Source organism: Phacochoerus africanus, chromosome 8 (assembly GCF_016906955.1).
Source record: "Phacochoerus africanus isolate WHEZ1 chromosome 8, ROS_Pafr_v1, whole genome shotgun sequence".
In the NCBI taxonomy this organism is placed as follows: Eukaryota; Metazoa; Chordata; class Mammalia; order Artiodactyla; family Suidae; genus Phacochoerus; species Phacochoerus africanus.
In genome coordinates this window covers 134,916,864-134,929,399 of record NC_062551.1, presented here as the reverse complement: position 1 = coordinate 134,929,399, position 12,536 = coordinate 134,916,864, and the positions used below count along the sequence as shown (strand labels likewise).

At 37.0% G+C, this 12,536-nt stretch overlaps 1 protein-coding gene across 2 annotated transcripts in view; it reads left to right on the top strand.

Moving 5' to 3' along the window:
* The window catches only part of MIGA1 (mitoguardin 1), an 88,031-nt gene extending 79,529 nt beyond the window's left edge, over nucleotides 1-8,502 (top strand). The window contains exons 14-17 of one of the 2 annotated variants that reach the window (XM_047794348.1): nucleotides 992-1,045; nucleotides 4,366-4,482; nucleotides 6,054-6,321; nucleotides 6,524-8,502. In XM_047794348.1, the coding sequence (XP_047650304.1) occupies nucleotides 992-1,045; nucleotides 4,366-4,482; nucleotides 6,054-6,272 (390 nt within the window). In that variant the 3' untranslated portion in view covers nucleotides 6,273-6,321; nucleotides 6,524-8,502. Of the gene's footprint in view, nucleotides 1-991; nucleotides 1,046-4,365; nucleotides 4,483-6,053 lie in introns of both variants that reach the window. The other variant, XM_047794347.1, reaches the window with a different exon arrangement.
* The last annotated feature ends 4,034 nt before the right edge of the window (nucleotides 8,503-12,536 follow it).

Below are 12,536 nucleotides of genomic sequence, written 5' to 3'. Positions count from 1 at the left end.
CATGAGGTTGCGGGTTCGGTCCCTGCCCTTGCTCAGTGGGTTAACGATCCGGCGTTGCCATGAGCTGTGGTGTAGGTTGCAGACGCGGCTCGGATCCCACGTTGCTGTGGCTCTGGTGTAGGCCGGTGGCTACAGCTCCGATTGGACCCCTAGCCTGGGAACCTCCATATGCCGCAGGGGCGACCCAAGAAATAGCAAAAAAGACCAAAAAAAAAAAGAAAAAAAAAATTAGGGCAGAAAAAGAGTAGGCATGCACAAAGATAAAATCATTTAAACTATATTCTTTACCTCGTTTTTAGTTTCTATTATTTTTCTTACTCATATCGCTAACATTTTTTTTTTTTGGTTGGGCTTAAGTGTGTATCTCGAAGTAGGTGGGATTCATGATGAAGTTCGAATGCTTTTTTAAAATGTTTCAATTAGCTATTTCACAATTATTTTGGAAATTCCTGATACTGCATTTTAAAGCATTTTTAATAAATCCACTCTTCCCTCAAAGTGTGTTTTAACCATAAAGGTTACATATCCCCCATTTCTATAACTGATTTGGGGTAGTGACCTTGATCAAAGTTGGGTCATGCCAGAGTAGGGTCAGATTTCTTCAAGATCCACCTGGGTATTTTTGTCCCTGTCATGGTTGTGTTTCTTACTTCTTTGTTTGAATAAAGCTGTTGGCCCTACTCACAACTATTTCCAGCAATACTATTCTTGAAGAAAAGAATTACTTGTATTATAATTACCAAGTTCATTGGCTACCAGGTTCCTTGGCCCCCAAGCCCAGCCTTTTTCTTTTACTGGCTATTTAATTTTAAAATTAAAAAAATTTTTTTTATATTTACAAATGATAGAAGGAACATGGACTAGTTCTTTTTAGGAGTTAATGTTTTAAACACTTTAGAACTTTGAACTTCTAATAAAAGTCTCTTCTAAATGGAAAGTTTATATAGTTAATAGATTTAAATCTTGCTTTTTCTCCTCTGTAAATGTTTAGGCCGTGGCTTCAAGTTGTTGGTCAGTATTGAAACAGAAAAGGCAACAGATGAAGGTAAAATTCATTATATCTTGGACTTTTTTGTAAAGTAATTTGAGGCTCCTGTAAAAGAAACACCTAAGTCAGTTCTTGGCTGGGGATGGCAGCTCGAAAGCACTGTCCCTCAGGCTGATGAGTGACCTTTTAGAACTGGCTTGGCTTCTCTGTTTGTGAAGTCCTTCTCCCTCTTCCTGAACATTCTCTATAGCTCAGTGTAGAGGCGTGCAGGGAAGTGGGCTAGAGTTAGAAACAGCTCTAACCGGGGCTGTCGTGTTTTGTTTTTCACTTAGTGATATTGTAAGATTTAAAAAATGATTTAATATGGTATATTCCACTTCATGTAATCCAATTGGGAAATGATGATTTGATTCTTACAGCTGCTTTATTCAGCTGAGAGCACCTACCAGAAACATCTCCTGCCCCCATGCTCCACGCCCTCCACCCCTCTTACCCACTGCGTGCTGCTGTCACCAGGCACTCCTGTGCTAATGGGGTAACTCGGAGTGAGACTGCCTAGTTTCAGATGTCACTCACCAGCCATGACCTCAGGCAGGTTGCTTAACCTCTCTCTGCCTTAAGTTTCCTCATCTCTAAAAAAGAGCAGAGTATCTGCCTCATGGTTTTTTTTTAAGGATTATATGTAAAGTGCTAAGAATAGTGCTTGGCATAGTGCATCATGTAAGAGTTGGTTATTTTTATGTTATTATTACTTGCCCACTGACCTGTAGCATTTTATCTTATCCACATTTGTAAGCCTGATCCTTATAACTTTGAAACAAGCGCATTGCCAAGTGTGAGAAGCATAATCCTCACAGCATCTGCAGCAAGTGCTTGTCAAAAACAACTGTGGAGGAGTTCCCTTGTGGCATAGCAGGTTAAGTATCTGGTGTTGTCACTGCAGTGGCTTGGGTTGCTGCTGTGGTGTGGTATTGATCCCTGGCCCAGGAACTTCTAAGTGCCCTGGGCACAACCAAAAATAAAAAAATTTTCTTAAATAATTCTGGACACCATGTAGTTGAGTAACTCTTGTATAAAAGATGTTGTACAACGAAGTATTGTACAACATGGGGAATATGGCCAATATTTTGTAATATCTGTAAATGTAATGTAACCTTTAAAAATTGTATTAAAAATGATTCCAGGGAGTTTCCATTGTGGCATAGCAAATTAAGAACCTGGCATAATATCCATAAGGATGCAGGTTTGATCCTGGCCCTGCTCGTGCATTAGGGATCTGCTGTTGCCCTGAGCTGTGGCTTAGGTTTGCAGACGCGGCTCAGATCTGACATTGCAACTGTGGCGTAGGCCACTTCATAGCACAAATCTCATACCTTAGAGTAGTCTTCTTTCTATATCTATAGAAAGAAGAAACTGGGAAACTCTTTCCTGTACTGGGAATGCCATACTCCATCCCCTGTACTTAAATAAATCTTACTTACTATTGAGTTCAGCTCACACTGTTCCTTGATGAAGCATGACCCTTCTGCTTTGGCCTATGCTAACTTCTTATCTGTCTGAATTCCTAACATAGTTAATATATATAGTTAAGGTAGGTATAGGATTTAGAATTTTAATACATGCAGAACATCTCTTAGACTACAATTAGTGTATCCTTGGTAACTTGTTTGCCTTCACTACCTAGCCATTATGTGGGAATTAGGACAGGTTTTTTGTTGTGTTTTTTTAGGGCCGTACCGATGGCATAAGGAGGTTCCCAGGCTAGGGGTCTAATCAGAGTTACAATTGCCAACCTACGCCACAGCCACAGCAACACCAGATCCAAGCTGCATCTGCGACCTACACCATACTCACAGCAACACCAGATCCTTAACCCAATGATTGGGGCCAGGGATTGAACCCACAACCTCATGGTTCCTAGTCAGATTCGTTTCCACGGTGCCATGACAGGGACTCCTAGGACAGATTTTTTTAACCCCTCTGATGTCTCACTTTTTACATGTTAAACTGATGTTAACACAGCCTACTTTTAAGGAACATGTTATTAAATTAAGTAGAACTGGAATATAGTGGGTATTATCTGGAATATAATGGGTATACATTAAATGGTAACTGCTGCTGTATTTTCAAATTGAAGTTTAAAAGGTATCTTGGAGGCCTATAAAGTAGAAAATAACCCCTCAAAGAAGCTGAATCTTAATGCATACTTATCCCCTGTAGATGCTGTATGATGAGACCCACAGAATGTTATTTAACAAGGGAAATTTAGAAAGTTATTAATAAACTTCCAGAGTTTCTTAAATCACAACAGTAGGTACTACCATTTCACAAGGAGGGGCATTACATAATTAAATGCTTCAATAATATCTGGTTTCTTAACTAAAAGTTAGACTTCTAGTAAGCATGTTTTTGTGCTTAATCATTTAAAATCCATTTTAGTCTTTTTCAAATAATCTGATTGATTGAGTAGAATTTCTTAAATTCTACTGAACTAGTTGAAACCATGGTAGATCTCATTAATCCTAAAAATTATACTACTGAGAAACATTGTAGCATTCTTGTTATTGCTTAGTTATAGCACTGATGTGATTTTTTTTTTATGAGGTAAAAATGCCTTTAAGAATAATTTTTTTAGGAGTTCCCGTCGTGGCACAGCAGAAATGAATCCAACTAGGAACCGTGAGGTTTCAGGTTTGATCCCTGGCTTCGCTCAGTGAGTTAAGGATCCAGCGTTGCTGTGAGCTGTGGTGTTGGTCACAGACGTGGCTCAGATCTGGCATTGGTGTGGCTGTGGTGTAGGCTGGCAGCTACAGCTCTGATTAGACTCCTAACCTGGGAACCTCCATATGCTGTGGGTGTGGCCCTGAAAAGACAAAAAAGAAAAGAAATGTTTTCAGCACATTGAATGTTGGCTAGGATATGAAATCTACATAAAGCATTCTGTGGCTCTGAAAGTTACTTGTAGGTTTATTAACTGTCTTACTAGGCTGGATAATTATTGACCTTTGGTCTGTCTTCCAAAAAAAGCTGGTCATATGATGAATAGCATGCAAATGCAAGAAAGTAAAAATAGGAGTTCCCGTTGTGGTGCAGTAGAAGCAAATCCGACCAGTATCCATGAGGATGCAGGTTCGATCCCTGGCCTTGCTCAGTGGGTCAGGGATCCAGCTTTGCTATAAGCTGTGGCATAGGTCACAGACACTGCTTGGATCCGTCATTGCTGTGGCTGTGGTGTAGGCTGGCAGCCACAGCTCTGATTCAACCCCTAGCCTGAGAACTTCCATATGCTGTGGGTGCAGACCTGAAACGCACAAAAAAAAAAAAAAAAAAAAAAAAAGAAGGGAAAAATAACTTGATTCTCCTTTATTTCCCAACAGATCCCAGATGGATTTTTTGCCCATTTTTATGCCATTTGTGAGCACATCAGCCCAGTCCTAGCCTGGGGCTTTTTGGGTCCTAGAAATTCTCTGTATGATTTGTGTTGCTTCTTTAAGGTATTTCCAGTTATCGAATCATTTCTTTTTTCTAAATTGTAAAATGAATAAGATTTTATTCTGTTTATTTTTGCCTTTGTAGAAGAAAGAAGCTTATCTAATGTTGTAAAGTTAGGAAAGTCACCAGGTGCCAGTGGAACCGCCTTAAGTAGCTTTGGTGCTTTATCCTGGAGAAGATTCAGCAAGTCTGTCCACCTTAATCAGCTCCTTCTGTAATGGATACTTGTTCTCATATGTGTTATAATGTTAAACAAGTTGCTATAGACCGTTCTTCATGCCCGCACACTTTTTGAAATTTATAAAACAAGTAATATCTGTCTCTATTGCACATGTGGCAATTTAGAAATAAGTTATGGCGCAAGGTAATAGGAATGATAAAATCCCAGCTGTGAGAAATAAGATGGAAGTTTAAAAATGGTGTCTCAGTGTCAGCAGTTTAAGTTTACTCAGATACAAGTTGTAGCTCATTGCCGAATTTTCTGCCTGGCACAGTGCCAAGAAAAGTCTCACTGTTTAATAGTCCTGAATTTAGGCTGAGTTTCAAGGAGCACAGAAAATAAACATAATCAAATGTGAACTAGAAAGTTTTTGATGTTGAAAGTTTAGATGTTTCACTATACCCTTCATTAAAAAATTAAATTATTTTATTTATGTGCTGTTAAGGTAGTATTTATGTAAATGGCTTGGGAAGTGTTTATTTTACTGTCATTGAAAATTCATTAGTTTTAGATGAGTTTACCTCTCAGATGAAAGGTTAAGTGGGAAAAGTTTGGACTGGGAATGAAGTCTGCCATTAATGAGCAGTCTGACTGGGCAAATCAAGCTTTGTCCTCCTTTAAATCATCTGTAAAATGAAGGACTTGACAGTTTGATTGCCAGTGACCCTTCCAGATATAAAACCTAGTGAAATCTATGAAGTGCCTTCTTAGTATTTCTTAACATTTGACTTCTCTAGGATAGAAATTAAATATTTCTAGTTTTTGTTCTTTGGAATTACTTTTTTTTTTCCTATCATGACGTAACATCCTGAGGCTTACTACTTAGTAGTGTACAACTTGCTTAAGTTTCAGCATAAGCATTAAGCTACTGAAATGAAATATCCTTCACGATCTTCCACTTGAGACCTGAAATTACTTTTAATTTTTTTGTGTCTTAGCTTTTTTTTTTTACAGAAATATATGCATTTGAAATTTGTAAGTTACAATTATTGGAAATAGTTTACCCTTCTATAGTAAAGTAGTGATAGTGCTGAGGTAACGCTGGAAACTTCAATTAGTGGGAAAGGACTAATAGCCCCTTGCAGTTATACAGTGCTTTAGGCATTTTCCATAGATTTTTTTTTCTTGATCATTACATCAGACCTGAGGAGTAAAAATGACAAGTAGTTTTATCCCTTATTTTATAGAAAAATAAAATGAGACCCCAAAAATGTTTAATCCTTTTCCAGTAAGATAGGAAGTTAATAGTGGAACCGGCCCCTAATTAAATATCTGGTACCGTAGTAGTAACTATTTCAATGTAATATAATTTTGTTCTAATAAGTGCCAATTTGTTTTGTTCTCATTTTCCAGAACCAAGTTCTTTTCTTTCTCAAAGACATCTTTGATTTTGAGAAGGTGCGCTATTCCAGTATAGAGACTTTGGCCGAAGACCTCATGCAGTTACTCATTCGCCGCACTGAGCTTTTAATGGCCTATCTTGGAGCCGATGCCCTGAGGCATACGAGTAGCTGTATAAGTAGTCATGGTCCTGTTATGCCCAGCAGCCTTTTGGAAGCCAAAGTACAATAAGGACCTTAAAAACCAGACAATTTGTGTGTGCTATGAAATACCTTGAAAGGTAACTATTGATTTCGTACCATGTATTACACAGAACTGGTGGCTATGGACTCAGGGAGGAAAAAAAAAGAGTCTAGTAAAGAAGGAGTGATTGTACTGTACTTGCACAGCAGTTCTGTCCTTGGATCCCTGTGTAGTGTGTCCAAAGCGTCTCTTTACAATCCTTAGGTAATAATTATTGTAAAATGTTGTGTATTTTACAGAACTACTGCGTGAATTGAAACCAGTGCTTTGGAGTTAATTGATTTGTCATTTTGAAGCTATATGAAATGTCCAGTTTCATGCTCACAAGCTTTGTTTTTATGCTTTGCACCTCGAAGATACATACTTTAGCCAAGACTTTTATGTCCCACATATGCAAGAATATATTATTCCTAGTGTCAACAAACTTTGCCTGAAAATGTGTTTTTAATTGTAACGTTATTCACTGTTTAATCAGGTTTAGGCAGTAGTGGTGTTTAATATGTACTGCTTACATTATTGCTTGTGCATTTGCTTAAGTATTTGAATCAAAGAAATTGTAGTGGCCTAGTATCATTATAAGACATTTAAATGAATTGCCACCGAGAAGATGAAAAGTTATAAGTTTATATTAGATTTATTACAGTTTCCAAAATATATTACTGTTGGTCCTGTGTGTTACAATAGATAAAATGAAGAAATTTCTGTTATCTTGGTATAGGTTAGAGCATTTTCCTTGAATAAATATTGATGGAAAATATAACATTTATTAACTATGATAGGAGATTAAAATTTTTCCCGTGTATTTTGACACTGTCTCCCCAAATCTGAAGGTACTAATGTTGATATAGTACAATAATTTCTTTCTTCTCCTTCTACACAACTGGCTTTTAGTTATTTCTGCAGAGGAACTTAACACACTGAGAATTTGTCATACCCATATTTTTAAAATATTCATACTTTGACTCGTAGAGTAAGTTTTAAAGAAGGGTTTTTTTCCCCCTGAATATAGAGTAAAATATTTTTAATGGTATGGAGTATATTTCCTGTCCTTTATGGTGGATATATGAACAAATGGGTTGTTCATATGAGTAAGATTTTTCAGAGTATATTAGATACTTCGAGAGTTGTATTAATTTTGTGTCTAAATCGTATACCACTTATTTAGAGTGGCTGACTCAGTATATCAATGGATTGGATTTGTTGATTTTGCTCCTAAAGTGAGCTTTATCATTTTAGGAGTGTTACCCAGAAGGATATAAGATATATTTTTTGAAAAATGCATTTTTAGATTAAAGTGCCTAATTTCTGGTTAATGAATGGAAAATGAAAAGTGAAGAAAGAGGCATAATCTTTTAAGGTTTTAAGTTTGTGTGTGTGCCACATTTATGTAATATTAGTTACAAAATGGGAGATTCAGAATCTTTATGTTTGCATGTGCTGTGTTCCATAATGTGTAGGTTATAGCATTAAACAATATGAAATATTACTCTAATATTTTTCGAGTATGTAGCTCCTTGACTTTTTTTACATATATTCTTAATTTACATTTGGCTGTTCATAATTCTTAGTAATGGCAGAAGAGTATTTTTAAAAGTATCAAAACTTAAAATTCCATTATGTAATATTTTTGTTTTTAATTTATATGCTGTATTTTAGCTTCTTGTTGAGATACCATTGGCCTTGAATGATTCACACACATGCACACATGTGTGCACACACCCAATCCCATTACTGTGTAAGCAAGGCAGTTATTGCTTATGTTAATTTTCTTGTTGAGGGGGGCTAAATGTTTTAAGCTGCGGTTTTATAAACAAAGCTATAAGTAAACTTAAATCCCTTTTTTATTTGAGGAAGCTATTGTTTGAAATGTATTTTGAGGAATTGCACTATTTAATAATGCTGCTACTGCCTGAAATAACCCCAGGGAATTTATTTGATCACTTAAGATGAATGGCTTTCCAGAAGGTTTTTTTATAATTTTTTTCTTCTTTTTCACACTTCACCTTAATAAAAGAGAAATTTCCCTTATTTAAAAGGTTGGTTTGTCAGTGCCTGAGTTTGATTAGTTTCTGATCAGTTCAGAAGCTACTACCTTAGTAAGACGCTTTCTTTGTGGCTTTGGACGAAAGAGGTAAGAATGACTAAATAGGAGTTCCCGTTGTGGCTCAGTGGTTAACGAATCTGACTAGGAACCATGAGGTTGCGGGTTCGGTCCCTGCCCTTGCTCAGTGGGTTAAGGATCCGGCGTTGCCTTGAGCTATGGTGTAGGTTGCAGACGCGGCTCGGATCCTGCGTTGCTGTGGCTCTGGCATAGGCCAGCAGCTACAGCTGTGATTCGACCCCTAGCCTGGGAATCTCCATATGCTGTGAGGGTAGCCCAAGAAATGGCAAAAAGACAAAAAGACAAAAAAAAAAAAAAGAATGACTGTATAAACTTGCAGGGTAATAGGTATAGGAAAAAAGCTTTCTACTGTAAGGGAAGAAACTTGACTTTGCTAAAGAAACATCTCTTAAAAATGTTTCTGACTGCTAAAGTACTTCAAATGTATGTACCAATTTCAGTTTGCCTTGAAATTGGGTTGAACAGCTGAAACCATGTTTTAAAAAATTAAAAAGCTAATAAACTAGTAAGCTAGTCTAGAGCCTTTTAGGATAAAACCCTGTTTAACACTTACTCATGGTAGTATCACCAAAAATTGCCTTTGCCACATGAGTCCTGCCATCTGTTTCCCTATCTAAATTATAAGAAGGCCTTGAATTAGTCATGAGAAAATGGATTTTTTCACTCCTCTGTTCTGGAAGAAAAAAGATAAGTGTTCAGTTGATTTATATTTGATGATTTTTTTTTCTATTTTGGTTTCTTCACATCTTTGTTCAACCAAAAGTCTAGTTATTTCTTCTTGAAGGCTTCCGATATGTTTAATTAAATGTCAAATGAGATTCTTTTTAAAAGAGGAGTCAAGTTTTCCAAACTGTTGCAGTCAGCTCCAGAGAACTTTTCCTCTCTCATAAAGAAGTTTGTTTATTTTTTGTTTGTTTGTTTTTGGCACTTTTGGAAGTTCCTGGGCCAGGGATCAAAGCCATGCCATAGCAGTGATAACATCAGATGCCTAATCCACTGAGCTACCAGGGAACTCCAAAGTACTTTTTATTTGCATCCATTTATTATGGTTCCATTAATTTATTGAATTACCTGACTTTATAAAAAACATTTTCAAATTTTTTCTTGCCTTAAGATATAACATTTTCTACTTAAATGATTACCTAAGGAGTGATTCTTTACATTACAAGAGATTTCTTTAGTTTATCATACCTTTAAACCTATGAGAGAAGAATGCCAAAGTAACATTTAATATACTTCTCTGTGACTTTTCATAATCAGAAATTTTAAATTATATTCACAACATAATTTGCTTTTATTTTAATGTGAACACGTATTAGGAAATTATTTAGAATTTACCTTTCAAAGTGATTATAAGAATTAGGCTGAATTAAAATCTCTTTTTGTTTGGATTAATCAAATTTAGAAATATATATGTGAGACTATGAATTTATGTAATCTGTGAGTAACGGAAATAAGGGTATCCTTTCTTTGTTTCTAATGATTGTTACTGTTTTGTTTAGGTTTGAGAACAACTATGTATTAGCTTTACTTGGCTGATGTCGGTAAATGTGTCTATTTCCTAAATGTAAGGACTGCACTTATTAATTTATGTAAACGTGAAACACTACAGTAGCAGAAAAAAATAACATCAGCACTTTAGCCAAAATATGCACTGTAACATGGATGTATTTCTACTACTGCCAAATAAAAAAGCAATGGTACTTCTTGCTGATGTATTGAATATACAATGTTTATATATGTTCCCAAGGTCACACTTGTCTCCTCAGACCTTACCCTTTGGGAGCCTTTGGTTTCCATAAGACCCCATATACAGGCATGGAGAACACAGACAGCTGCAGAAGTATTGAAATCAAGTGTAAAAGTATGTTTTCTTTATATACTAAGAGAGAAAACAGTTTTTTGATACGAATAAAGTGGAAGTACTTGTGTTTTTATTTTTTTATTTTTATTTATTTTTTTATTTTCCCACTGTACAGCAAGGGGGTCAGGTTATCCTTACATGTGTACATTACAATTACATTTTTCCCCCACTTGTGTTTTGTTTAACCTTTTTTTTTAAGAGCCGCACCTGTGGCACATGGAAGTTCCCAGGCTAGGGGTCAAATCAGAGCTGTAGCTGCAGGCCTACGTCAAGCCACAGCAACGTCAGATCCAAGCTGCATCTTCCACCTGTGCCTTAGCTTTTTTGGCAATGCCGGATCCTTAACCCACTGAGCGAGGACAGAGATTGAAAGCATCCTCATGGATACCAGTTGGATTTGTAACCCCCTGAGCCATAGCAGGAACTCCTTTAATTAATAATTTAAATTGTTTCAGTTAAAACTGCCATCAAACACAATGTAAGTTTATCATAGTGATGTACATGCATGCATCCCTATTCAGACATGGCCCTTGTCCACCACTTCTTGGTAAGGGTTCAGATACAAATAGTTGAAAAGGGTTCTGTTTGTTTGTCTTTTTCTAGGGCCGCACCTGAGGCATATGGAGGTTCCCAGGCTAGGGGTTTAATCGGAGCTATAGCTGCCGGCCTATGCCAGAACCACAGCAACGCCAGATCCGAGCCAAATCTGTGACCTACACCACAGCTCATGGCAACGCCGGATCCTTAACCCACTGAGCGAGGTCAGGGATCAAACCCGCAACCTCATGGTTCCTAGTCTGATTTGTTACCCACTGGGCCACTATGGGAACTCCAGGAGAAGGGTTTTAACTAGATATAAAAATGCTATTCTTTATGTGGAACTTTTCATGAAAAGGTTTATTTTAGAATAATTCAACATGTACAGTATAGATAAATATATTTTTAAACTATTAACATAAACTTAAGTATGTTACCTAAGCAAAGTGAGTTAAATCTTTTCCTAGCAAGGACGGAGGGATGGAGATGGAATGGGAAACTAGATCTACATCTCAGGGTCATCTTCTGTTTTCTTTGCCATCTGCCATCCTCTTTGTCTCATGCCATCCTCCTTTATTTTTTCTGGCTGCGGCTGCAGCATGTCAAGTTTGTTTCCTAGGTCAGGGATCAAACCCACACTGCAGCAGCTACATGAGCCACAGCACTGACAGTGCCAGATCCCCAACCTGCTGAGCCACCAGGGAACGCCTCATGCCATCCTCTTTGACCCTGCTATGTGAACTTAATATTTTGCACTTCCAACATATCTCTCTGAATGTTTATGTTTGTTTAAAATACCTCTCTACAGGAATTCCCATCGTGGCTCAGCGGGTTAAGAACCTGACATAGTGTCTGTGAAGATGTGGGTTCGATCCCTGGCCTCGCTCAAGCTGCAGTGTAGGTCTCAAATGTGGGCTGTATCCAGCATTGCTGTGGCTGTGGTGTAGGCTCCAATTCAACCCTTGGCCTGGGAACTTCCATATGCTGCAGGTGCATCCCTAAAAAAGAAAAAAAATACCATTCTACAATCATCTATTGTTACACTATTTGTAGGTCTTTTATGGAAATCTTTATAAACACACTTGGTTTATCCAGTGTTTTTCTTACCGTCCTTGTGCTGCTTTTGATTATTTTTTATGTAGTGTTTCTTCCTACACCCTGAATCCTGTACATCCTGTATTCTGTACCCTGCCACTTCTCCTTTAATCTCTTTCTCGCCTTATGCTACTGACGTCTTTGATCGGGCTACATGGCTCTTTTGTCTGATGGGCTTCTTTTTTTATTTTATTTTTTCTACCTTTGAACAGTGAAAACCCTTAAGTAACCTTTATCATTTGGGCAGAAAAGGACTGAATTCCAGTACTGGAAAAAAAGCAAGTCTTCCTTTTCTGATTCTTTTTATTCTTTACTTAAAAGCCACAGCAAGGCAACTGGTACATCAAATACCACCTCAGCGTTTTGCTTTTTACTGTTTCTTATGTGTGTCACAAAAATGTTTCACAAAGTATACTTATATATAGGAAATTACAGAACTTTTATAATTTGCTGTTTGAAATAATACCATAATGCTTAAATATAGAGAAGAACTTCAACATTTGAAAGCACTTGAAATATATGACTTGTAGAACTTTGCTAATTCTTTTATTTAATAACAGTCTGTGAGAGAATAGACCCAGGGACTTTTAAAAAGGGCTGAATGCTTAATGTGGTAGCAGATGGATTAAAAAAA